Source organism: Cyprinodon tularosa, unplaced genomic scaffold (assembly GCF_016077235.1).
Source record: "Cyprinodon tularosa strain WSP-4 unplaced genomic scaffold, ASM1607723v1 ctg274, whole genome shotgun sequence".
Lineage (NCBI taxonomy): Eukaryota > Metazoa > Chordata > Actinopteri > Cyprinodontiformes > Cyprinodontidae > Cyprinodon > Cyprinodon tularosa.
In genome coordinates, this window is record NW_024038979.1 from 223,668 (window position 1) to 251,070 (window position 27,403).

General features: G+C 38.9%; 1 protein-coding gene across 2 annotated transcripts; it reads right to left on the reverse strand.

Annotated features, from left to right (window-relative positions):
- Positions 1–1,660: 1,660 nt before the first annotated feature.
- dhx34 (DEAH (Asp-Glu-Ala-His) box polypeptide 34) lies at positions 1,661–25,644 on the reverse strand. Of its 2 annotated transcripts, XM_038289963.1 has the most exons (17): positions 25,474–25,644; positions 24,634–25,395; positions 23,295–23,606; positions 22,952–23,206; positions 22,771–22,873; positions 22,482–22,699; positions 22,227–22,401; positions 20,241–20,434; positions 20,052–20,153; positions 19,713–19,976; positions 17,649–17,822; positions 14,855–14,960; positions 11,963–12,069; positions 11,282–11,548; positions 2,469–2,660; positions 2,101–2,242; positions 1,661–2,005 (listed from the first exon to the last, which is right to left on the reverse strand). In XM_038289963.1, exons 2-17 carry the CDS (start codon positions 25,324–25,326, stop codon positions 1,863–1,865), a joined length of 3,447 nt encoding a protein of 1,148 aa, XP_038145891.1. In that variant the 5' UTR covers positions 25,327–25,395; positions 25,474–25,644; the 3' UTR covers positions 1,661–1,862. The 2 variants fall into 2 exon arrangements, with proteins under 2 accessions (XP_038145891.1, XP_038145892.1); XM_038289964.1 differs by having other exon boundaries at positions 24,757–25,644.
- Between the last annotated feature and the right edge of the window lie 1,759 nt (positions 25,645–27,403).

A 27,403-nucleotide genomic window follows, 5' to 3' on the forward strand; every position in this document is an offset into this window, starting at 1 on the left:
ATTTAAACAAGACATTTATAAAATGGATTTCAAACTATTTGATTTGTTTTTTTTAAATAACTACAAAGTTTATTTGACGATTACCCAATTTCATTATTGATGTACTTCATAAAGGATTGAGACATTTCCATATATACCTTTTTGTATATTAAAATTATTTAAATGACTAGAGGGAAAGCAATCTTTACAATTATTGTCCTGCAGATTAATTTGTATCATATATTTTTATTAGGTATAAACAATTATAAATCTAGTTTTATTTAGTAAATTAATTAAATGATCACATAATTATCAATTAAAACTTTAATTTAGGTTTGAAATGTGTAATTAAATTGTTGACACATCTGAATAACCATTTATTAATTTATATATTTAATAAATATTATGATTTTATTGACATGATCATATTCATACATTTTTAACACTGTTTTTATGTATTGGATAGTGGTGTTTTTTGTCCTCGATGAAAACAAATGAGCACCAAAGATTAAAAATCACAAATGTGTGCAAGAATCTGTGGGTTTTTAAAACCCTGGATCCCCATTAAGAGAGAAAAAATAAACACAAACATAACTTCTGGCAGAATGAGCCTTTCAGACGCTTCATATGATTTGTAGTTTAGATTTAGCCAAGAATCTTTTTTTTCCAAAGTGACTTAAAAACAGCGGGGTTCACTCAGGACACGCTCAGGAGATGCTGGCGAATGCAGCCTCCTCTGGAGAAACGAAGTAAAACAAACATCCTGTCTTAGTCGGTTCCTTGACTCGTGTGGCACACCACCATCGTCCCCACCAATCTGTGCACACAAACCAGACACAACCAGTTCACCGGATGGTGCAGATAAAACTAAACCGGTAAAGCCATTGCACACAGTTTGCTCCTTCTGGTTCAGAGGAGTTCAACTCTGACAGTCATGCAATCACAACTGCAGGTCCCATCCTAACATCTTAATAAATGTGCCTTTTGATTTGAGTAATCATTAACTTTTGATTTCTAAGTAACTCTGTATTAAGTACTTTTCCTTTTTATTTTTGGGGGTCAATGATTTCTGCCAATGAGCATATTTTCACATCTATGTATTTATTAGTTTCAAAGTAATTATTGAGATATTTGACCTGTTTATTTATTTATTGAGATATTTATTCTAATTCTTTATTTTTTGAGACAGGTTTTTATCTTCTGTGCTGTCTTAATTCTGACTTTGTGCCAATGTGCTGCTTTGAGGTGTTACATATCGTGGGTTTGTATCATTATTAAACCCTCACTCTATATTTTAAATCTGAGTTTTCTTTTCTTACATTTTGTTTTTCAATCCACTTGGATATAAAAAACGATCTAAAATATAAGTAAAAATGTCTTAAATTAAGTGTATTTACACTTAATTTGAGCAGGTTAAGATGATTTACCAATGGAATGACTATTTTTACTCTTAAAATAAGATAATTAGATAATATGCACTTAATACAATGCAATTGTGTTTTCTTATTTTAAATGTAAATTGTCTCGTTCAATTGGCAAAGTGTCTCACTTACTTCCTCCATTCAAGAAAAAAATGCACTTAATTTAAGAAAAACTACTTATTTGGATTTCAATTTTTTGCTATGTAAAAACAATCAATTTTTGACTATACTTTAAGGGACTGAAAAAAAGTTTAGACAAGTTTTAGTAAAAAACAAAGATTTATGTTCATTTTCTTACAGTTAATCTTTACCATCTTTGCAGACTGATGGAGAAATCACAAGCAGTGACCATAAGAAAAATAAACAGGTTAAAAAGTCCTAATGAGAAGAAAAGAAACCACTTCAAAAAGTATTTGTTTTGACATTAGGGTTAAAAGTTGGTGCCTAGCAGTCCTCATCCAGTCACTTTGCAGAAAACATGTGCTGCCTTTTATGTTTAAGGATCTCTGTGGAGGTGAGCTTCAGGTCTTCGTTACAGACGTCACAATGATAGACCCTCGTCAGACCCGAAGCTGAGGAAGAGCCGGCCTTTCCACCTTCCGATTCTGAAACAGACCCGTAATTAGTGCCCTGTCTCTTGTATCTGCAGATGCATAGAGTTAAAGAAAATAAGTAGAGATGAATCTGAGAATTTGCTGACCTCCGGCCTCCTGCTGTTCTCCAGCAGGCCTGCAGGAAGCTTCGTGATGCATCCGCTCCAGAGGAGTCAGAGGCATGTAGAGCTCACAGTTCGGGCAGCTCCAGAAAGTGCGTAAACACTCGCTGTAGAGATCCTTTGAATCCTGATGATCACAGGAGGAAACAGACTTTTAGTCAGATAGTTTAATGAGGGAAGTTGAATCGCTTCACTTTGTGACTCTACAATAATACATCAGACCTTCATTAGTCCTTGACTTTTGCAGCTTTTTGACTAATTTTTATACAAAAAAAGTAAACAAATAAAGTCTAATGCCGTTTTGAACCCAAGAACTCCTAACAAATACTTGAATTAATTTCTAACAAACTCACAGCGAGACAGTTGTAGGTGAAGAAACTTGTCACTCTTAAGCCTCCTTTAATGGGATCGGGCTTGGCTTCTGCTCCTGGAAACAAGGGGCTCAGATCCGGAACCACAGAGAATGATGGATCAGCTTCGCTCTGAGGACCGATGTACAGGTTCTGGGTCTGGAAAGCAGTGAGGCGCTGAAGGCTGTAATTGACCTGAGAAAGAGTGAGAAACATCAATTAAACTTGGTTCGCTATTAGAAAAGCCTGATTGTAAAGTTTTTGTTTCATTTTACTGAGATATTTAGTTTTGATATATGAAGAAATATTAACAGTAGATGTTTAATATGGAGTTGTAGGGGAAGGAGGATATAGTGAGTTTTAAGGTGTAGATATGAGATGAAATGGAGTCGGATGATCCACTGAAGGCAGCAGATGAAAGAAGACTCTGAATGATGCATGAATGACTGCGCCATTATGACACATCTGACATGCCAGAGAGAGACGGAGAAATGTCTGCCTCTGGAGGTCCAGAATCAGGCAGTGGTGTCTGGTTCCTTCATCCTTCCCTTTATCCCGCTCTTCCTCTGCTGCTGTAGGCCGACCTGCCTGGTTCTGGTATCAGAGGAACGCCCCACACTTTAAAAGGTGGTTGGCAGGTTGAAACCCAACCATTAATGACATCATTCTGTCCATAATGGTGGGATAAATAAATAACCTTATAACCAACTTATGGATATCAGCAGGTAAGAAACTAGAGCCTAAATGCTTTCAATTATTATTATTTCAATTATTTACTTTTAATTGGACATTTTGGATTTTAATATTTAAAATTAAAATTTTATAATTCATTTTAGTAAAAACTAAACATCTGTTTTTGCCTCATTTATTCTGACAATTCTAGAAAAGCTTTCTATTATTTCTATTTCTTTCTTTCCATTATTATTTCTATTAAAGCTTTCAATTATTTTCTTATTCTTTTCTTATATAATTAATTCCGGTAAAATAAACCGAAAACTCAATTCCTAATAGTTATTATTTAGTTATTTAATTCTTTGTTTTTAAAATCAAATAAACTAGTTACAGGATTTTAAAATATTATCATCATGTTTCATATTTTTCACACTTCTCTAAGGTCAGTGTCAAGTTAAAACAGCAAATGGTGTATTGGTGTGAGTGCAATACCATCTCCACCCAACTGGTACGCACCTCACAGAAATCAAGCGCACCCATCTGTCTCACTCAGGCCTTCAGGAGCCTATAAAGTAATTCAACACACCTGTGTTCTGAGCAATCTCTACAGACAAAGACCTCATCTTCAAGCTCCTGCAGAGACACCACTGGTAGGAAATGAACTTTAAAACATTAAACCTGCATTCAGAGGACCTAGCAGGCTTTACAAAGATGGATTTATGCATTTGGAATTAACTTTGTTTTGCTTATTTATTGATAACTCAAAAGTAAAAAACATTGACTGGAAACTTATTAATTCATTGTGTTTTGTTTATTTGTAGGTTTTCAACCTGCTTGGTTGTCTTGTCTTTGAAATTGAAGTGATTTAAAGAAGAAAAAGAAAAGAGAAATAAAAAGATGACACTGAGATGAGTTGGTCCTGAGTCTCTTTGATGGCTAGCCCTTTTCAAGTTTGGGCAGAAGGCAAGGTGGTTTGTAGAGGCCAAAAACTTGACAGTTGAAAACCAGTGGAAAACCACTTGGAAGCCAATTGGAAACCAGTTGGAAACCAACTGAAGACCTGATGAAGGTGAAGTCCTGACAAAAGGGCTTTGACAAATCAACTCAAGGAGGACATCAGGTCATCTCATCTGTACAATCCACAATGGCTGAAGAAATGTTTGGAAAGTCACTGAAACAATTGAAGCTGGATCGCACCATGGCAAAATCTTCCTTCACCAAGCAAGCAAACTTCCTGAGCAGAAAAGCTTCCAACATGACAGAGATGGAACTGCGAGAGGAGTTCAAAAAGCTAACCTCTGATGCCAGACATGTAAGTGATTCAAATGATGATTACAAAGCTGGACTATTAGCAGAGATGGAAGTTGAAGCTGGTGAACTTGATAAACGGCAAGAAGCTGATTTGGAAAAGACTATTGATGACTGTGAATCAAAATTAGAAGAAGTCAAACAAATAGTTCAGTCTAATTTGTGGAAAAAATATGGTCAAGATGAGCTCTATACTGCAATCCAAGAGGCAGAAAAGGCATGTAATGATGCTTCTGACATAAAAGTTTTAACTGTGAACAAAAGTGCATATGAAGTCCAACTGTCCTTTGTGGAGAATGTGATCCAGGAATCTATTAAAAGTTTTGTGACCTGGGAAATATGGATTCCTGTAGAAGAGAGGGACAATATTGAAGACAGAATAAAACAGATTAAATTGATGAAAAATAAACTTCAAGCAAGAAAATCACAGTTTGCCATAGCACAAACGATCGCAGAGGAGAAGAGTAAATCAGATGCTGCTCAATCAGACCTTACATCTTTACCTATACTAGCTCCACCCGCACCCATTGTAAAGATCAGGCCCATTTGTCTACCAAAATTTCATGGCTGTAAAAGAAACTTTCACAGATGGAGAAAAGACTGGGAAAGTCTGCAGAAGCAGGGAGAACCAAGTGGCTCAGTGGAAGTGAAAAAGTTTCAGTTGTTGGATAGTGTAGATGAAAGGATCTGTAGTGAATTACACCTGTCTGCTTATGATACTGCTGCAGATATGTTCCGAGTGATGGAAAATAGGTATGGCGACAAGTCAAGTATTGCTTTAGAAATTATTGAAGAGCTTGAGAAGACTCCACCCCTGAAAGCAAACCAGCCAAGGAAGGTGATAGATCTTATACAAACAATTGAAAAGGCTCTAGCTGACTTAACAGAGCTAGGTAACATTGGAGCCATGAAAAACCCTCTGGTTATTAAATCTCTAGAGAGCAAACTACCTGATGTTATCAAAAGAGACTGGCTAGTTTTTATGGTTAATCCTGCCAATGCAGTTACACCAGATAACCATTTTGATAGTCTTCTCAAATTTTTAAAAACACAGGAGGAAGTTCTAGAGAGATTAGAGCAACTTGGAGTGAGTGAAAAGACTGAGAAGAAGGTTGAGAAACGACATGCTTTTACTCGATCCACAAGAAAGAATCATGTCTGTATTGTGTGTGGAGACGCAAGACATGGAGATAAAATATTCTTCTGCAAACAGTTCAAAGAAATGAATGTACCTGAAAAGCTCAACATTGTAAAGACATTGGAAACATGCAAAAGGTGTTTGAGAAAGCATGAAGAGGATGCTGGATGCATCAACACTTACCTTTGTAGAAACAAAGACTGTAAGAAAGGGAGCTTTTCAGATCACCATTTCCTCCTTTGCCCAAAGGGTGAGCTTACAAGGGTTGGGATTGATAAACCAAGAAGGAAAAATAGACTAACAGAAGAGCAGGAGAAATTCATAGCTGGACTTTCACCAGAACTAGCAGAAGAATGCAGAAAAGCCTTTTCAAATGTAACTGCTTCAACAAGAAACACAAAGTGTGAAGTCCCTGGGCTTATGGAGTCATATGGACTAAAGGAGCAACCTGTCATTCTAATGCTGTTGGAAGTCACTGCAAATGCAGGCCAGAAAATTGGCACTTTAATTGACTTGGCTTCTGATACCAATTACATTACTCATCAAGCAGCTAAAAGGTTGAACCTAGAAGGTGAGAACATAACATTAGTTGTTCATGGTGTTGGGGGAATGTCAGTCAAAGTTAGAACAAAACGATACCTGTTAAAAGTTAGAGTCAAAACCCCCAAAGGCACAGTGAAAGCCCACCAGCTCATTTGTTATGGACTCAGTGAAATTGCTAAAGTGCATAAAGTCATTCAACCACTGCAGCTGCAAAAGTTTTTCCCAGATGTTGACCTGGAAGACCTCAAAAGACCAGATACCATTGAGCTGCTAATAAGTCACAGAGAAGGCAGACTGGCCCCTCAAAGAGTCAAGGTTGTTGGAGACCTGGTCCTGTGGAACAGTCCACTAGGCATGGCCGTGGGAGGAGCTCATCCGGACCTTTGTGAAGATGTCGACGTGGCAGCACACAGGTCAGAGACACACTTTGCTCGTTCTATGCGCACTGCTGCTGTAAAGTATGAAGAAGTCTGCAGTTTCAAAGAAGTTAAAGCAGAAAGCAAAAGTACAACTACCAATAAAGAGTTCATTGATTGGTGGAAGTGGGAGAGCATAGGAACAGCTTGTGAACCAAAGTGTGGTGGATGTCGCTGTGGGACATGTCAACCAGGTGGAAAAGATATGACATTAATGGAGGAGAAAGAACTTGAAATAATTAAACAAGGTCTTACCTATGTGCAAGCAGATGACCACAGTGATGCTCCCCACTGGGATGCAAAGTATCCTTGGATTGTAGAACCCACTTGTCTTCCCAATAACAGGAAAAGTGTTGAATCAACTTTCTTAAGAACAGAAAGACGATTAAATAAAGAGCCTGAATGGCAAACTGTCTATGCAAACCAGGTGCATGAAATGGTGGAGAGGAAAGCAGCAATAAAGCTAACAGAAGCCACCCTAAACAACTGGAAAGGACCAGTATGGTATGTAAACCACCAGGTGGCACCAAATCCTCATTCTGTGACCACTCCTGTGCGTTTAGTATGGAACAGCAGTCAAAGATTTGAAGGTCTAAGTATGAATGATATTCTGCTGAAAGGTCCTGATGTTTTAAATCCTATTCGTGCTGTTCTACTCAGGTTCAGAAGGGGACTGCATGCTGCCTTGGGAGACATTAAAAAGATGTATAACTCTGTGTGGCTTGAGGACCTGGAGAGACATCTACACAGGTTCCTCTGGAGAGACAGCTCAGAAGAGGAGATCGGTGAGTTTGCCATTACCAGAGTTAACATTGGGGATCGACCTGCTGGATGTATTGCCCAAGTAGCAATGCGAGAGACAGCAAAACTGCCCATATTTAACAGCTGTAAAGAGGAGCGGAGGATCCTGGAAGAAGACTGTTATGTTGATGACATCTTAACATCTGACAACGACCCAGAACTTTTGCAAAAGCACACTAAGAAGGTGGAAGAGATCTTACAAGCTGGGGGATTCTTTTTGAAACCATGGGTCCTATCAGGTCAAAGTGGGAGGCAAAAAATGTCCTTACCTAGCAGGGAAAAAATCTTTACACTCCCTAATCAGTTGAAAGAAGATGATAATAAGGCTTTGGGAGTGGGATATCTGGTGGAGGAGGATAAATTATATGTGATGACATCAATCAACTTCTCAAAAAGAATGAAAAAAATGAAAGTGGGACAAAACCTAGAAGAAGGAGAAGTGAGGGCAAATACTCCAAATCCTCTCACTAGAAGAGAACTCCTTAGCCAAGTAGCTAGTCTTTTTGATCCCATTGGGCTAGTCACACCCACCAAACAGAAAGGAGCCATTCTAGTGAGGAAGGCTTTCCAAGAAACCAGAACTGCAGGTAAAGCAGGTGACACTTGGGATCAGCCACTTTCTGATGGGCTAAGAAATGAAGCCATTGAGTTGTTCCAGGAGTATGTGCGCCTTGGCCAAATTAAATTTCACAGGAGTTTAACACCAATCAGTTGGATTGGAAAGCCCATAGGAATAACTTTTTCTGATGGAAGTGACAAAAGTTATGGTGCAGTTCTATACTTCAGATGGGAGACAGAGCAAGGGATCCAAGTGAGACTTGTAGAATCCAAAGCAAAACTCACTCCACTTGACCAGAAAGGAGAACCTGTAAAAGCAGAAATTTGTGGTGCAGTGTTTGCAGCTCGACTGAGGAAGTATGTTGAAAAGCACAGCAGGATGGAAATTGGAGGCTGGTACCATTTTCTGGACAGCCAAACTGTGCTAGGAGCCATTCAGCGTGACAGCTATGGATACCAAACTTTCTTTGCTAACAGAGTTGGTGAAATACAGAAAGCTGGGGCGGTTGCAGATTGGTGGTGGATTCCAGGTGAGCTCAATGTCGCAGACATTACATCAAGAGGAGCATGTCCTGAGTACCTCCAAGAGGACTCACAGTGGCAAAATGGACCAAAATTCTTGTCGCAACCTATTGATCAATGGCCGATAAGATCAGCCAAAGACATTGCTATAGGTGCAAAAGAAGGTGTTGAAAAGCTCCAGAGAAAAGCTTTCTCAGCAGTAACAACCAGAGCACAGTCTAAGCAAACTAAACAAAAAATGTGTGATGAGGATGTGACAAAGAATGCTTTAAAAGCTACAGAGTGTAAAGAAAAAGACAGCCAACTCAAAATCTCTCCTCTTACATTCATTGCCAAACAATTAATTCAAGAGAGAAGATATAGTAGTCTTTCTAAACTAGTCAGAGTCATTGCATGGGTGAGAAGAGCTGTTGAAAACTGGAAACTCACTTTGGAAAGCAAGCAAAGTGGCAGAAAAGTGAAAGGAAAAATTTCAACAGATGTCAAACAACCAACCATCCATCCTGGGCTTAGTGTTAAAGAGTGTGAGAATGCACTGAAAGATGTTTTCCTGGCTGCACAAGTGAGTACCTCATTCAATGACACAACTTTAAACAGACTAGTTGTGTTTAAAGAACAAGATTCTGGACTTCAGGTATGTGGGGGTCGTATTCAATCCTTTAATGAAGACAAAAGAGTTGTCCCCATTTTACCATATGACTCATGGGTATCCACATTGGTTGCTCTTGAAGCTCATGAAGTAAATCATGAAGACATTGCTGGAACATTACTGCAGATGAGGAAGAAAGCATGGGTGGTGAGAGGCAGAAGATTGGCTAAAAAAGTTGTGGATAATTGTGTGACGTGCCGGAAAATCAGGGCAAAGAGATGTGAACAGATAATGGGCGATCTTCCACCAGAACGAACACTGCCTGCCAGACCATTTGAGTTTACTACTATTGATCTATTTGGACCCTATGAAGTGAGGGATGAGGCCCGGAAAAGAGTTAAACTGAAAGTGTGGGGCATTATCTTCTGTTGCATGTCATCTAGAGCTATTCACACAGATCTTGTAAGCGATCAGTCAAGTGAAGGATTTTTGTTAGCATACCAAAGATTTACAGCCTTGAGAGGACATCCAAGGAAGTTATGGTCAGATGGCGGAAAAAACTTTATTGGAGCCAAACCTGTCCTGGCTGATCTTTACTTGTTTTTGGACCATCTAAACAAAGAGCAAATTCAACAGGAAGCTTTGAAACATGGAACTGAATGGAGCTGGAAAATACATCCTGCAGACTCCCCCCATAGGAATGGGGCAGCAGAAGCAGCTGTAAAGATAGTCAAGCAAGCATTGCACAATCTAGGATCAGATGGAGTTTTTACATGGAGTGAATTTCAAACATTCCTGTATATGGCAGCTAATCTGGCTAATGAAAGACCAATAGATGCAAGAACTCAAAGTCGAGAAGATTGCATAAGCTACATCACCCCAAACTCTCTGCTGCTTGGAAGAACTGATCCAAAGAGTGATAACTGTGGATTTGACTTTAAAAGTTATCCACTCAAGAGATTAAGGTTCATTCAAACAGAAGTGGACAGATTCTGGAGAAAATGGAGTCAACTAGCTGGACCAAATTTGTTTGTCAGAAGTAAATGGCATTCAAAGAAGCGAAATGTTGCTGTCGGAGACATTATTTGGCTTGCAGACCAAAATGCTTTGAGAGGTCAGTACAAACTTGGCAGAGTGATTAGTGTAAAAAGTGACGGAAAGGGGACGGTAAGAGATGTGCATGTTCGTACTTATCCAAGTTACCCCGTACCACTTGTGAGAGCTGGAGGACAAACGAGGAAGATGAGGAAGGAACTTCAAATGAAGATACCCTCAACAATACTTCACAGAGACGTAAGGCGCATTGTTGTGTTATTGCCAATAGAAGAACAAGAAAACCCTGCTGGGACAAGATCTAGTGAAGAGAAAGAGGTGTGACCTCCTTAGGTTCAAAGACCAGGAGCTCAAGTGGGAGGTGTCAAGTTAAAACAGCAAATGGTGTATTGGTGTGAGTGCAATACCATCTCCACCCAACTGGTACGCACCTCACAGAAATCAAGCGCACCCATCTGTCTCACTCAGGCCTTCAGGAGCCTATAAAGTAATTCAACACACCTGTGTTCTGAGCAATCTCTACAGACAAAGACCTCATCTTCAAGCTCCTGCAGAGACACCACTGGTAGGAAATGAACTTTAAAACATTAAACCTGCATTCAGAGGACCTAGCAGGCTTTACAAAGATGGATTTATGCATTTGGAATTAACTTTGTTTTGCTTATTTATTGATAACTCAAAAGTAAAAAACATTGACTGGAAACTTATTAATTCATTGTGTTTTGTTTATTTGTAGGTTTTCAACCTGCTTGGTTGTCTTGTCTTTGAAATTGAAGTGATTTAAAGAAGAAAAAGAAAAGAGAAATAAAAAGATGACACTGAGATGAGTTGGTCCTGAGTCTCTTTGATGGGAGCAAGCCCTTTTCAAGTTTGGGCAGAAGGCAAGGTGGTTTGTAGAGGCCAAAAACTTGACAGTCAGTCAGGTTTTGATCGATTTCTTAAAGCAAATGCAGAACTTCACTAAATTTGTGTGTTTTGGTTCTAATTTAGACTCTGCAGAAAGGTTCATATTTGACAAACAATTGTTTTTTCTCTATATGTAACAAGTCCCAGAGGAGAAGGATATTTTAAATATTTCCAGGCTTTAAATGTAGAGTATTGCAACCTTAGATTTGAAATGTTTTCCAGATTTTTCTCTTCATTTTAGCATCCAGCTGCAAAGCAGTGCATCAAGGTAGAAGAAGAGAAGGACGTCTCACTGAAGCATCCATTTTACCTCAGTGTAGAGCAGGAAGCGGACCAGGCCGTCGCTCAGCTTCTCCATGTCTCTGCGAGACACTCCTTGGCCTGAGGAGTCCTTCAATGAGCTCTGTCCCAGCTGGGCCTTCAGCAGACGCTCCCACTCGGACCTGAGACTCAAGGATGTGGACAGGACCCTCAGGGCCTCCTCGGGCTCCTTCACTTCCAGCTCCAGCCAGCCGTCCACCACCAGCCGGGTGCAGTCAGCGTTGGTATCCACAGAGTTGGCCACCAGTAGCAGAGCCTGGTGATCAGAATGTTGAACAGACTGATGGTCCCACAACAGTGATTAAATACAGCTTAGACTGTTTTAAATGTAATCCTATTAGGTGGACTTTAAAATTATTTACCAATAAAAATTGAAAAACAAATTATTGCTTTGGTACCAGAAAAAAAAGGAGCTTAATACTAATCAGGGTTTTATTATTTATAAAAAAAACTTCAAAAAAGGTTTTGTTTCTTTTCCTCTTTATGATGATTTATGATGCACCAATATCACATAGAATCCCGATAAATACCCTAAGATCAGTGGTTCATAAAATTCCCACTGCCTCAGTGTGTGGGAATACTTTACTAGAAGCAAGTTTGTTCTTTGCCAATCCTAATTTAAAAGTTAAAACACGGTTCAGTCAGAAGTCGGGACGTCCCAGACACTGACCTGCAGAGCTGGCACCCGAACACAGTTGGACAAATACGGTTTGTTGGTCTCCAGCAGCGTGACGAAGGCCAAGAGCTGATGTTTGCAGCTGTCCCTCCTGTCAGGTCCTGCAGGGCAAGAATAAAGAGAAAATGTTAGATAAGAAGAATTAGCTAATGTTGTAGTGCGAGTTTTACTTCATGACTTTCAGAAGCCACAAAAAAAAAAAACTGCTCTATTTTCTTTGGTCATTAATGTTTTACTATAGAATTTCTAGTTACAAAACATGTTTTCATTAAAATAACATAAATTTTATAGTTTTTAAGCGAATCAAGGTTTTTATTAACCCAATTTGCTTTACAGCATTTTTAACAGAAGCAACATCCACACTCATCAAGACATGTTGGCTGGTGCTACACTACATTTTAATTTAGACAAAAGTTTTTGAGCTTTGTAGTTTGTTTCCAATCACAAGAACCTTCTTGATTTCTTTTTTTCTGGGTGGGAGTTGATTAAGTTTTCCAGGCTATCTTGCAATAATTTTCAACCATTTCCCTTCAACTTTCAGAGGATAAATGAGCCCAGGTCAGAACTCAGCAAATAACTAATAATAACGTTTTTGTCCCCAGTTTTTTATTCAAAATTACAACAGTTTTATAGAAAGAAAACAGGATTTCAGCACCATCAAGGTGATTCCCACAAAGAGGTATTAGCTGCTAAATTTGTGATGCAATGTGTGTTGAAGTGAAGAATAAGTTTAAGACAGATGTAGAAAGATGCTATCAACCTATTATATTATATCCTATTATATTATATCCTATTATATTACATTATTTTATATTATATTACATTATTTTATATTACATTATATTATAATATATAATACTTCACAGTTTAGAAGAACACCCAAATAACCACATTAAAAGACCAAAGTAAACGTTTAGGAGGAATATATGTAAGAACAAGGTGGTAAGCATCAACCTAAAACTGGGTTTTATTTAATTTGACAGAAAAACAATCTGATGTTGAGCTGCTGAAATCATTTGAATCAGCTGTAGTTACATTAGGTGAAATTTCTAATAACATGAAAAGCTTCTCACTTTGATGTTACGGAGACTTGATCTCAAATAAGTCAAATCTCTGAGAACTGGACAGTCAGGTCCAACAATTGGATAAAAACTAAAGAGAAATTTAGCAAAGAAAAACTTTAGAAAGCTTCGATTATAACTGATCCAGTCCTTCTTCATAAATTGAAGGCAACATTTTGCTTAGCAGGAAACTTCAAGCTGTAATTCAACCCATAGGAAAAGATGTTTGTCTGATCTGTGTATCAAAAAATCAGCTACTGGTTGATAAAAAAAGATAGACAGATAAACAAAGCGAGTTCATTCCTATCTATCAAGCTATCAGTTTCAATGGATCATAAACATAATTGTTTAAATAAAGACAAGGAGGCTACAGAGGGAGCAGTATAACATAGACATTCTTCTTTCCAGATCATTGATGGTTTTCTAGGACAGGTGTGACTGTTTCCTTTTCTGAACGGTTGATAGAGATGTCAACCGTAGACACAGTTTCTTCTTTTCCACCACATCTAAGTTGTAAAACATTTAAAGATCTGTGCAATTAATGAGGTAAAATCCAGTTTGCAATGAATGGAACTTTAACAGGTAAATCTGGGGTCAGAATATTAGCAGAGTGGAGCTGATAAAGCTAACCCTGTGTCTAAACATGTAATGGTACAATTTTTTACATAAAAAAAATTAAGTTACTCTTTAAAGATGACTCTGTTGTTTCCTAAATGAACAGAGCTGGTATGGTAGGACTCCGAGTAAGGTGATGTTTTTTTAAGCCGGGGATGAAGAAGCAAAAACAATTCTCATGTGGTTAATGTGTGTTAAAAAAAAGGCTCATACTGAAGAAGCTTTTTATACATCTGCATAACTGAGTAGCTAAAGATCAACATAAAAACACAAAACTACATGAAGAACAATAATAAAATAATTAGAAATTACTCTTATTACTTATTTAAAAATGATTTTAATAATCCCTAGCACAAAGGAACACATACTATACAGAGAATGTCAACTAATATTCAGAAATAACTTGTAGACTCTGTTTGGTGTGTTTGAAACACAGTTCAAATTTTATTTAGTATTCTATGAGGTATTCTGATGAAAAAAACAACAACTAAACGGCTTTAAAAATTTTTTCATTACTCAAGAACATCATATAGCAGGTCTAAAGAACTTTTAGTTTTGGTCGATTTATGTTCCCCCCAGTGGACAAAAGCTGTATTGTTTTGCCTGAAGGAAGACAACATCTCCCATAATGACCAGCTTTGTAAATTCCTGATCTCTGAGTCTCCGCTGTTGGATTGAACTAGATTTCCGTTTCCAGTCGTTGCATGAAAAAAAAAAAGAGTAGCAATGAGGTAATAAGAGGTACTGGCCTCTCCTAGACCTGTCAGTGACTGATATTCTGACACATTTACAGCCTTGAAACAGATAGATATAAGGTTATGTTTAATAATTTCACTGTAAACAAACGTATAGATCCCAGAAGGAAGGTGCCGCATTCCCTGAATATCAATCCTGCACAATTTGCACAAAATTTGTCTCCAAGACAAGTTTAGCCGCATCGACTTCTGTCTTTAGAACCAATGAGGGAAGTGATGTGTGCCGTAAAGCAGTCTGCACATTTGTAGTGTTTTAGTGTGGCAGGGTTAGAGCCGCCCTCCTTAAATTTGCTTAGTGCCTGTGAAAGCGATATAGACGCCACTCAGGCCATGACAGAGATATCTAGTTTTGTGTTGATGTATAATCACCAAAGTTATGGAAATATTTTATGGTTGAAAGGTTACTTAGTGTTGGTTTAAATTTTCTAAGCTGTTGTCCACCTGAGTGAGGTCACCTGTTTCTCTGGCGTCGCCCTCAGGAACATGCAGCACCTCTGGATCGCTGGCGAACACACTGGTCGGGTGGATCACCACGCCATGCTTGTTCCTTGTGTGAAACACCTACAAAGGGTGACAAAAAGACACGACTTTTTAAACCATATTTCATGTTAAAAATCAATAAAATGTGCCCTCCACATTCAAAGCTGACCCCTTAGTGAGGAGGATACTAAAGTAAACGTATCTCTTTTCTAAAACAGGAAAAAACACAAATATTATTTCTATTACTAGTTTAGTAATATTAGATCTTTTCAATTTGTGAAGGAAAGAAACCTCAGTGCATTGAAATATCTGTTTTGAAAGTACTTCAGTTTGCCCAATGATCAGGAATAGGGCTGCAACTACGGTAATGACAATTTTTTTGATCAATTGATTAATAATCGGATAGTGAAAGATTCCTTAATGAAGACTTTTTATTAAATTAAACCAGGTGAAACAACAACTTTTCCACTCAAGGAGTTCTGGATAGAACATCCATCCATCCATCTATCCACCTATCTATCTATCTATCTATCTATCTATCTATCTATCTATCTATCTATCTATCTATCTATCTATCTATCTATCTATCTATCTAGCTATCCATCTATCCATCCATCCATCCATCCATCCATCCATCCATCCATCCATCCATCCATCCATCCATCCATCCATCCATCCATCCATCCATCCATTATCTTACACGCTAAAAGAACATATATACAGACAAAAAGTTTTTTTTATCTTAAATGCAAAATGTTTACTTTTTTTTAAATACAATTTTGGTATAATTATTGCTCTAAGTGGGTAACTGTCAGCTAATCTAGACTTAGACTTATTTGTCATTTTGTTTACACAAGTGTAAAACAAAAAGAGATTTCGTTTGGAACAGTTCTCTGGACAATTTCATCTTTTCGAAAAGTGCAGCCTTAAAAACAGTAAAAAATATATATAAAATATATAAAATCAATCATCACATAAATCCGGTTAATTGTTTCGGCCCTAATCAGGACCACAAACAATTCCTCCAAAATACACTGAGGCATTTCTTATGCTTTATAGTTTACACTAATTCAACAATTTCTTCTTCTTCTTTTTTTGTGTGGAAATAAAATATATATTTTAGAAAATTCTGGTTCTTGATAAGTGAGAATAGGAACTTTATATTGATCATAGATAACTTGCTGGTTTCATGGGTATAATTTTGATGTGACACAGAGGCCTATTTTACTCAGAAGTTCTTCAAAATAAGAAAGACAAGCAAACATGACATTAAAGAAAAGGAGACATGGCTCCAAGGAAACTCCGCCTCAACTAAACTCACTCATATCGAGAGTCGGAGCAACAAACCAAAGATTTAAACACAACTGGAACTGAGATTAACGAGGCTGGAGGACAAGCCAAGTTTAGCTAAGCTAACACTGAGCAGGGACGTAAAGGAAACTAACACACACTTCCAGAAGTTACTGCTGCAATGACTGGGATCTAGAGGAAGTCTCCATGACAAACGTTAGAAAATATCAACAGGCTAAAGGGCTGTTTAGGAAGCAAGCAAGGAAAAAGCCTTCTCCTTCCTACAATCACAAATGGAAACTTTCAGATTCCACTAAAGACAAGTGAGAAATATGTGGAGAAGTAATTCATGTTCAAGAGTATATTTTTAGTTCTCTTCTTGAAAAGCTATATAGCTAATAATAACAATTTAGATTAGCCACTGAAATGTTTCATGGAAAATATGTTTATTTCTATCTTTCTTTGGTGCAGAACGTTGTGACAAACCTCAGCTTTGCTGTGAATCTGTCAGCATAAAGAATCGCAGCGTTCGAGCCAGAAATAAGGAGAATAGGTAGACATGAAGGTGCTTCATGAAGCTTGATATATATTCATTCATTTAGTTGTGAGTTGTGTTTGGGGCAACTATAAAATCATTAGATGGTTTTGTAGCACAATTTCTTCTGTTGATAAGTATTTTTTGTTCCACTATGTTTAATAAATAAAAATCTAGTCAGTAGTAAATCTTAGTCAGTCAGTAAATTGCAGAATAATGACCCAAAACAAGCATCACAGACAACCTGCTAAAAAACATCTACATGTTTGAGTTACTATCTCTGTACTCAGGATTTGATCCAATAAACTCTTCAGAATCTGAAGAATCTTTCATTTTGGTGCCATTAATTAGTCATATAACATTTGATGATATAATATTTGATATAAAAGTGGATAAGTCTGATTATTTACCTTAAGGTAAAACTGTTAAAATAGAGGAGTACCAATAAGCTTCATTAAGATGTATCTGAGTTTGTTATCAGGCTTAAAGAAAGAAGATCGTTATTTGGAGGAAATAAATATTGACAGCCAGGAGGAAGGCAAAAACAAGAAGATGAGTCAACCCTGAACCACAATCTCTAATACTGAGGATGGATGTTTACAGGAAGTTTGATCGATGAAAAGACAGACCTTCACCCTAAATTTAAAGTAAATGAGACACAAGCATGACCTATAAAATGTCAGGTATAGCTGATGATTAAATTGCTTTTGCATATGTAAGAATTTGGCAGCATTAGTATAACTCTATCACTAGTTTATAAGGTTTTCTTGTGTATGTCTTTCATTTGCTTTTTTTCCTTTTATTTTACTGATTAAAAAAAAAAGACAAAAGGGAAAAAAGAAAAAAAATTATCTTAAGATTTTCTACCAATCTTAACCAGCAGCTCTAATAACTGTTCTTCCTAACGTGAGCCTTCCCTATGTGGGTACAGCGTGAACCCAGACCTGCTCTGAGTCTTTGCGGTTGGAGTTGTGCTCATCAGGTAGAGCCAGCTGAGGGTAGAGTCCTCGGCAGAGCAGCAGCTTCAGCAAACCTTGGTGCCGCGACGACAAGTCCTGGCTGTTGTTGACGGCCTCCTGGAGCTCCGAGACGTTGTGACGTAATTTAAACTTCACTTCCTGTTTTCCAACAAACAACAAAATTCGTATTTTGTTAACAAAGACACTATTAACCTGCGCTTCTCTGGTACCATGAGATTAAACTGGTACAATAATCTATCTGAGCTGAATGTGTCTGAGAAATGAAAAGCTTTGGCACTTCTGTGACTTTTTCCAGAACATTTTCGAGCTTTCAGGATATTTTTAAACCCTGCTTTTATTTTTAAAAACTTGCGGAGCTACTTTGAACATCAGCTGTCAGTTTCCCCTTCGAGTTATTTTATTTAAGTAGCAACTGTCTTTTCATTCAATCAGACACAATATCCAGACTTTAATGTCATTTACCGTATTTTCACGACTATAAGGCGCACATAAACTTCTTTTTTTCCCCTCAAAATGTGCGGTGCGCCCTTTGGTGCGGTGCGCCCTATGTGTGTTGCAACTGCGACTTTTGAGACAACCTCATTGAGGAGATGATGAAAGAGTGGCTGAGGGAGGTGAATGTAAGGAGACCAGGTGTTTTTTTTCCCACTCATCACCACACCATCGCTGTTAATCTGACTCCATGCGTGCCCATCTCACAGCTGATGTGAAAAACATGGTGAAAAAAAATAAACGCTGTGCTCGCCGTTATCCCGGGGGGTCTGACAAAGGAACTTCCACCGCTCGACATCTGTGTGAACCGGCCGTTCAAAGTAAGGCTGCGAGCGGCGTGGGAGCGATGGATGACAGACCACAGTTTCAGGATAAGTGGAAGGCAGCGCCGGGCAAGTTACGCCACTGTTTGCGGATGGATTGTAGATGCTTGGACAAACGTGTCTGCTGGCACTGTTGTTCAAGCTTTCGCAAAAGCCGGCATTATTTCTGAGGAGCCGCGCTGCACGGAAAGTGACTCTGACAGCGAAGAAGGGGAAATTGGCATTTCTGATTTAGTGCAGCTGTTTAATTCAGAAACAGAGGATGATGACTTTGATGGGTTTGATTAATCCTTTGTAATAAATACATGAATAAAGCACAATCATACTCAGTTTTGCTCCCGCTCTATTTTTCTACCTGAAAACTTAATTCAACAGCAGCCTCTGGGCGTGTCTCCTCCTCTTCACCGCGGTGGCTGGCAGGTGTTTTTTCATCTAAATAATCTAAATCTTGCAGCTATATTTGCTGTGATCAGTGGGAATAAAGTAGTTTTAATATGTTTTTAAGTGAGAAAGTCCACCTGAAAACTTAATAATTGCAGTCAGTTCATCCAGATTATTATCCTGCCTATACTATTTCTATTGGAGGCGCTCAGACCCCGACATACCAGCAATGCACCGACAGTAGAAATCCCTTCATCAGCAGCCTCTAGGCCGGGCAGCCTCCGGATTCACGCGGTGGCTGGCAGGTGTTTTTCATCTAAATAATTTAAACTGCAGGCACCAGGATACCGGTAATAAAAGCGAACATATTCTGTCGGCAGGTTTCAGGATTTTAAGTTAATTTAGGAGTGATCACAGCTCTGTCATCTGCGATGTGTCTGTCTCATGGCCAGCTCCCAGGTTTGATTAATACTTTGTAATAAATACATGAATAAAGCACAATCATACTCAGTTTTGCCCCCGCTGTATTTTTAAATACGCAGTAGAGGTATTTAAAGGTAGTAGAGGACATGTACCTGTATATAAAAAACGCGCCCTATAGTCCGGTGCGCCTTATGTGTGTGTTAAATACAGAAATGAGACACATAACTGAGACTGCGCCTTTTAGTACGGTGCGCCTTATGGTCGTGAAAATACGGTAAAACCCTTTTAAATCAGAAAATTAAAGAATTTCTTTGGTCTAAATAATAAAGTATTTAAACATCACAACCCTGATTTCTATATAAACTAAGGGGGAGTGCTGCTTCATATCTGTATTGTTCTTTGAGCTCACCTGGATGTCCACATCCTGTTCTTTTCCCTCCTTGCCCTTCCTGCCTCTGCCTCTGCCCTCTGTGTCTGATCCTGAGGAGATCTCTCCATCCTGGCCCTCCTCCAGCCTTAGGACCTTACGTTTAGTCCCCTCCTGCTGCTCATGGTGTCTTTTCAACTGATGCAGCTTCTTCCTCTCTGTGAACCTCTCCCTGCGCTGCTCACGGTCGCCACCAGAGGGAGCCTTGTCCTCTGACTCAATGAGGCCGTGGCTCCTCAGCAATTCCTGTAAGCCAACCAGGAACTCTTATTATTAAAAAAGTAACTTAACAAATGAAAGTGATGATGAGGAGAAGCTTGCCTTGAACTGTCTGCGTAGGTTGACCATCTCATAAAGTCTCTGCTCCTCCAGGCCTCTCCTCCTGCACCACTTCCTGGACCCGCCTCCTCTCTCTCCTTTCACCTGTTGAGTTCATAACTCAGTCAGCACTCGTCACAAAATGATTTCATGTTAAGAAAACAGAAACATGTGACGTCACAAGCTACTGACTTCCACCCAGGCGTTGAAGGTGTTAAGCAGAGTGAAAGGGTCTCCCTGGTTGCTGTGCAGGGGCTGGCGGGCAGTGTTGCAGTCCGGGTTTTGCTGCGAGCTGCGCAGGAATGGTGACTGAACGCTGAGGGCTGCTGCAACGGTCAGAACCGGCTCCACCAGGTTGAACAGGGAGCCCAGCACCAACATCTTTCCTGCAGGATGGAAGTTTAGTCTTTATAAGTGTAAAGCAATAACCTTCTGCTCTTTAGGTGGACACAGATAACTCGCACAGTGTGGGGACCTATAAGAGATTTTATATGGTACCCATTGATGGGTTACATACATTAAAAAAACATTTGAAAAGCATTGTTTTAACTGTTATCTTTAGTTAAAACTATGTTCCACAATTTACATACAAATTACAGTAAATACAAACAAGGAAAAACTGAAAGGCTATTTAAATATTACCACCACAAAAATAAAAAAGGTTATAAGAACAATAGTGATCAATAATAAATATAACAATATCAAATTACAAATAACCACATAAAAATATATCTATAAGCTAAATTTAAACTATGCAAAAACTATATTTTAAAGTATAAAGGGCGTATAAATTGTAGTTAGATGGTAAACTACAAAAAACGAATGCAATTTAGTGGCCTCTAGAGGCGTCTTTTATTATTGCACCCACTCTCTACCTCATCTTTCCTCTTTACAGCTGTGCTTTCCTCGATTTTTTAAATAATTTTTTCTAATTTCATCATCTAAAAACTACGGAAGAGGATTAGGGCCACTGGAAAAAAAAAAAAAAGTTTTTTTTTTTTTTTTTCAGTATAGTATGGGAAAAAAGTCAGAATTCTGACTTTAATGTCAGAATTCTGACTTTTTTCTCAGAATTCTTACTTTAATCCCAGAATTCTGACTTTTTTCTCAGAATTCTGACTTTAATCTCAGAATTCTGACTTTTTTCTTAGAATTCTGAGATTAAAGTCAGAATTCTGAGTTTTTTCTCAGAATTCTGACTTTTTTATTGTCAGAATTCAGTCAGAATTCTAAGATTAAAGTCAGAATTCTGAGAAAAAAGTCAGAATTCTGAGATGAAAGTCAGAATTCTGAGAAAAAAGTCAAAATTCTGACTTTAATCTCAGACTTCTGAGAAAAAAGTCAGAATTCTGAGTTTAATCTCAGAATGCTGACTTTTTTCCTATGTTAAACTGAAATAAAATTTAAAAATCAGTTTACTTTTTTTTTTTTTTCAGTGGCCCTAATCCTCTTCCGTACCCTCTGGAGGCATACCGTATAATTGACAAAATGGGTCTGCCAGCTCTGAGGTGAAGATATTCATATTTCTAGCTGCACAATGCGGAATTAAAGGCTCCCCAGATACTGATGCATAAGCTTTTGTCCCCAAAATATGACTGAGAAAGCCAAAGAACAAAGGGTTATTTTGTTTTTATTGAGCCAAGTCAGGGTTGATTTAAAAAGTTTTTGATTATTATCCTGTATCAACATAAAATGATGGCTGATTTAAAGATTTTCTAATGAAAGTGCACCCAGCCCATTTGACAGAAAAGCTAAATATTGCTGGATACTATCTTTAATCATTGTAATGTGGTGAATAAAAAAAATACATGTTGGTTTTTAGAAGGCTTTGGGAGACTTTTGTTAGTTAAAAAATGGACAAAATTATGAAAATTAAAAAACTCAAACACTTTTTCATGCATACATTTTTGCTTCCAATATTAATTAATACCTGGAAATTAATAACATGAAAATCAAGACTTTACTCTTGCCATCATTGTGGGGTTGCTGCTAAACAACAGATTGTTCTTAAGATCACGACTACAAATATTAGAAACTAGGTAATTAACCCAATGTCAGAGATTTAAGCCAAACTGGAAAAAACATTTAAGGGAGTGGATGTTTAAAGGGCAAAAAGAAGTCTTTATGTAACGAACATACAGACATTAAAAATCGACAGTCTAGTGAGGACAGTCTCACCTATAACAACATCGACAGGCAGCTGAGCCAACAGTCTACCAATAGATGTTAGTTCACCATGACTGTCTAGTGCCCCCTGCTCCTTCAGGTATGTAACTGCAGTCTGGATACTGGCAGTTGGTGGAGGATCGATGAAGACAAAAGAAAGAGGATCCCCAAGATCCATACTCTTCATCTGCAGGGACAAGAACGCATAAATGAAGCGCTTGTTTCTATAGCCAGAGATTCAATCTGTGTGCATCAGGATGCTCCTACCTGCAGAACCAAGGAGTCCAGAGCCACTCTGTGGATTTCAGGCACAGGATACGGAGCAAAGGCATTGTAGTCGGACTCTGAATAGAGACGGTAACAAACACCAGGACCTGTACGGCCAGCTCTACCTTTCCTCTGCTCAGAGCTGGCTCGGCTGATCCAGAACTCCTGCAGACGCTGCATCTTGGCCTTCGGGTCAAAGCTCATTTCCTTCACCTTTCCTAAAAATCAGAAAACCTGAAGTGAAGATACTCAAAGCCTTTGAAAACTCAAACCCAGGACAGATCTGTACCTGAGTCCACAACAAACCGGACCCCGTCTATTGTAACTGAGGTCTCTGCAATGTTGGTAGAGATGATGCACTTTCTGACGCCAGGAGGAGCAACGTCAAACACCTGAAAAATGTGATCATAATTTTAGTTAGAGCTAATAAATGATCTCTTTATCACAGATCTAGTCTATGCTGACCAGACCTTGTCCTGTTGAGCGAGAGAGAGGGTGCTGTGCAGTGGTAAGACTATCCAGCGCCTGGTGTGCGTGGCGTAAACCTGACAGGCCTCCTGGATGGTGGAAATCTCTGCCACGCCGCTGAGGAAGAGGAGCAGGTCCCCACGCTCCTCTGGAGGGTAACGCTGGTCGATGCCCTGAAGGATGCGCAGGTACGGTCTGGGATCCAGTTTCTCTGAACGCGATGGCTGCTCCTCAGGGGGAATGGGCTGGTAAATCACCTGGAAACAGAACAAGAGAAAGAAAAGCCGACTCTGAAGAGAACAGCTCAAAAAGGAGCGCCTGCCATTACTGCTGTGTGATTCTTACCTGAATAGGAAACAGTCTCCCTGGTACCTGCAGCACAGGAGCGCTGTGGAAGTATTCAGAGAAGAGCTTGATGTTGATGGTGGCTGACATGAGGATGAGACGGAGGCCTGGGCGGTCAGCAAGCAGAGAGCGTAGGACCCCAAGGAGGAAGTCACAGTGGAGGTGTCGCTCATGAACCTCATCCACGATCACCACCTGGTACTGATCCAGAGTCTTATCCTGCTGGATCTGTCGCAGCAGCAGACCTTCGGTCAGGAAGAGCAGCTTGGTGGCCGCAGTCCGAGAAGTCTCAAAGCGGATCTGATAACCAACCTGAAAACAAAGAGGTATTAAAATGGAGATCATCTAAGAACAAAGTCATTTCCTCCTGTTTCTGCGAGAAACGTTTTCTTGAACAATTCTGCTGGTTACAGATTATTGAATACTTTGCAATGACAAAATGCAGAACCTTCTAAAATGATTTTAGTATAATTTCTTTGGATATTGCCTGATAGATTAAGGATTAATGGCTTTTACGGTTTTTATTTCACAAAAAGTTTTTAAAACATTTGGTTCCAGCTCATGTATAATTTATATTAAATCCAGCAAATCCCTTTACTAAGTCCAGTAGTAAGAGTTAATTTCTGTGCGATTTAATCTCAGTATAACTCCAGCTTTTCAGTGAAGGCTTAAAAGATGAACAAACGTCCTTAGGAATTAAGGAGCATATTAGGCAGATAAAGAAGAAAGTTGCAGAGAAGCTTAAAAAACGGTGAGATTATGAAACAAAATCCAAATCTTCAGTCAACTCACTGAATTCTATTAAATTAATTATCTTAATGGACAGAATGACACACCTCAGTACCTATGAGGACTTGGCTGTTAACTTATCCTGACAAGGCAGCCAAGGAGAGCATTGATCAAAGTAGCAGCCAAGAGCCTGATGGTAGTTTATCCAAAGTTTGATTTGCTACTGATTAATCAGAAGAGTATGAATATTTGAATGAAATTCACTTTAAAATGTGATATTCCTTCGATTATTGGCTGTAATGCTGGTCTTATTTCAACATTTTAAATCTACTCCTGTGGTCTATTAAGCTGTAAATGAAGCAAGCCTAATAAAAGCAGCAAAAGACTTGAGATTGGGAAGGAAAACAGCCATCTACTTACAGACTGACCAACAGAATAGTTTAAATCATATTCATCTGATACTTGTTTTACAATCTGACAGACACTTATGCACTCTTAAAATCTAGGGTGAGTATTCCAACAGTCCTGATATTTATAGAAGCATACATCAGTGATTTGTTAGTTTTACTTTAAATGCTGTTTTAAGTTCTGTATTTCCAAATGGTCTAACCTTTGATCCATACTGATTGAGGCTCTCAAAGCTGACTCTCTTTGCGAGGGAAATGCATGCGATCCGCCTGGGCTGGGTGCAGGCGATTTGGCTAAAGCCAGCCGAGAGCAAATATTGTGGCACCTGTGTGGATTTCCCACAGCCCGTGTCCCCCGCCACCACTACCACTGGGTGAAGCCGAACCAGATCCACAATCCGATCTCGGTACTGAAAGATAGGCAGGTTCTTTTGGTCCCTGCGAAGCTTGGCCAGTTTCCCAAAGCTCTGCTTCTGGCTGAAGTCCAGGAAATGCAACAGAGCCAATCGGCAGTCTGTGATCTCCTGTGGACCTGGACCTGAGGATCTCTGCCTGCCTCTGGGATCCGTTTTTCCCATTCGCTTTTCAATGTCCGCTGAACACAGAGATAGATTGATCCGGTACCGAGGGTCGTACTCTGTTGGAAGTCCCAAATTCACCTTTTCGGTGCCAGATTTTTTCTTTTCTTTAACTTCGTCTCTGGTTCCAGAACCAGACATTTCCCTCTTAGCTTTAAACCGCTGGAAACGATCAAAGAAATTCCAGAATTCCTTGTGTTCGGAGGATCCGGTCTGGATGTAGTCCTGTTCACGGAAAAATATCTGATCCATCTGTGCTCTGCAGTGCGGGTTATTCCAGTCCCAGCTCCGACCCTCTCTTCCTCTACCCCCGTCCATGTTTGCTGTAGATTATCCACACCGAACCAAAGCAGACTGGCCTTAAGACGCAGATAATTAACAACACGCCTGAAAACACAGTTATCTCTACATCACAACCAATCGCTTTCGATGAGAAACAGATTTAAAGTATCAAATTTGTATCACCTCAAAACAAGACAATACGTACCCCCTAACCTCACAATATACTGCTGCATATGATCGTGCTGTGAATTGAAAATATTTACTCCAAAAGAAGAAATAACTGACAAAAATCCCCAAACAAATAAACCTCTAAAATACAGAGCGACTACAGGGAACAATAATACGGTAGGACCACTTCCGGTCCGTCTCTTAAAACGATCCGTCTGGAACTAGTAACTGAAATTACGGCAATAGATAAAATAAAAAAAAAAATTAAAAAAAGCGAGGCATTTCCTACGCAAGAGGATTAGGGCTACTGAAAAAAAAAAGTTAACGGATTTTTGAATATGATTTCAGTGGGAAAAAAGTCAGAATTCTGAATTTTGATCTCAAAATTATGGATTTTTCGCTCAGAATTATGACTTTTTTTGTTTTTGTTTTTTCTTGTTAGCATCAATCAAGCCGTAGCCTTGTCTTTTTTAGAGACCAAACGAGCTCTCTTGTTTTAATCACCTACTGCCCTTCCATTAATAAAACTCACAAATGTCCGTCATTTTCCACCAATGTGTTACTGTTCCTACCAAACAACTCACATCTTTGTCAGTGAAGCTGTATGCTCCCACATCTCCTTCTTCATGGTGCCCTTTAAGATTAAGATCCAAAATTCCGAGATTAAAATCAGAATTCTGAGAAAAAAGTCCTAAACATGTCAGAAAAAGGCAATGGAAGGCAAGGCAAGTTTATTTATATTGCACAATTTAGAACAGAGACAAAAGTTTTTAAATTAATTTAATAGTAAAATACCCGCCAAATGCTTCATGTTTGGTTCTAGTTCTGGGTATACAGAGTATGTTCATGTTTATGCATTTAGCAGACACTTTTATCGAAGGTGACTTACAAAGTAGACACAATTTTACATTTATTATCACAACGCTGAAGCCCTGGTCAGTTCATTTTCATGTTCATGAAAGTTATTGCTGGAGAAGCTTTTCAAAGTCGTCTGTGGTGAAAGATGGCATCTTGCACTGACATGGACTGGTGCTTTCTTGGATGTGATTAAAATAACATTAAAAAAAAGCATTCCAGCAAGAGAATCCTTGAAAGGTTTAGATTTGTCTATCTTTCTTTAGGTTTGGCTAAGGGATAAAAAGTTAAAAGTAAGAAAGATATACAGTCATGGCCAAAAGTATTAAGAATGACACAAATATATTTTCACATGAACTGCTGCCCTCTGGTTTTCATGTGTGTATGTCAGGTGGAGTCATCACATACAGAAATACAATTGCAATCATATTACCGGTATGAGTAACCAAAGCTTTTAATGACAGTTAGAATGAGTTAATGCAGCAAGTCAATATTTGCAGTTTTGACCCATTTTCTTCAGGACCTCTGCAATTCTCCCTGGCATGCTTTCAATCAACTTCTGGACCAAATCCTGACCGATAGCAGTCCATTCTTGCACAATCAATGATTGCATTTTGTCAGAATTCCTAGGTTTTCGTTTGTCCACCTGTCTCTAGATGATTGACCACAAGTTTTTATTGGGATTAAGATCAGCAGATTTTCCAGGCCATGGACCCAAAATCTCTATGTTGTGTTCCCTGTGCCAGTTAGATATCACCTTTGCTTTATGGCAAGGTGCTCCATCATGCTGGAAAAGGCATTGTTCATCATCAAACTGCTCTTGGATGGTTGGGAAAAGTTGCTCTCGGAGGACATTCTGGTACCATTCTTTATTCATGGCTGGGTTTTTAGCTAAGACTGTGAGAGAGCCGACTCCCTTGGCTGAGAAGCAACCCATCACACGAATGGTTTCAGGATGCTTTACAGTTGGCATGAACCCAGACTGGTGGTAACGCTCACCTCGTCTTTTCCGAACAAGCTGTTTTCCAGATGTCCCAAACAATCGGAAAGGGGATTCATCAGAGAAAATAACATTACCCCAGTCCTCAGC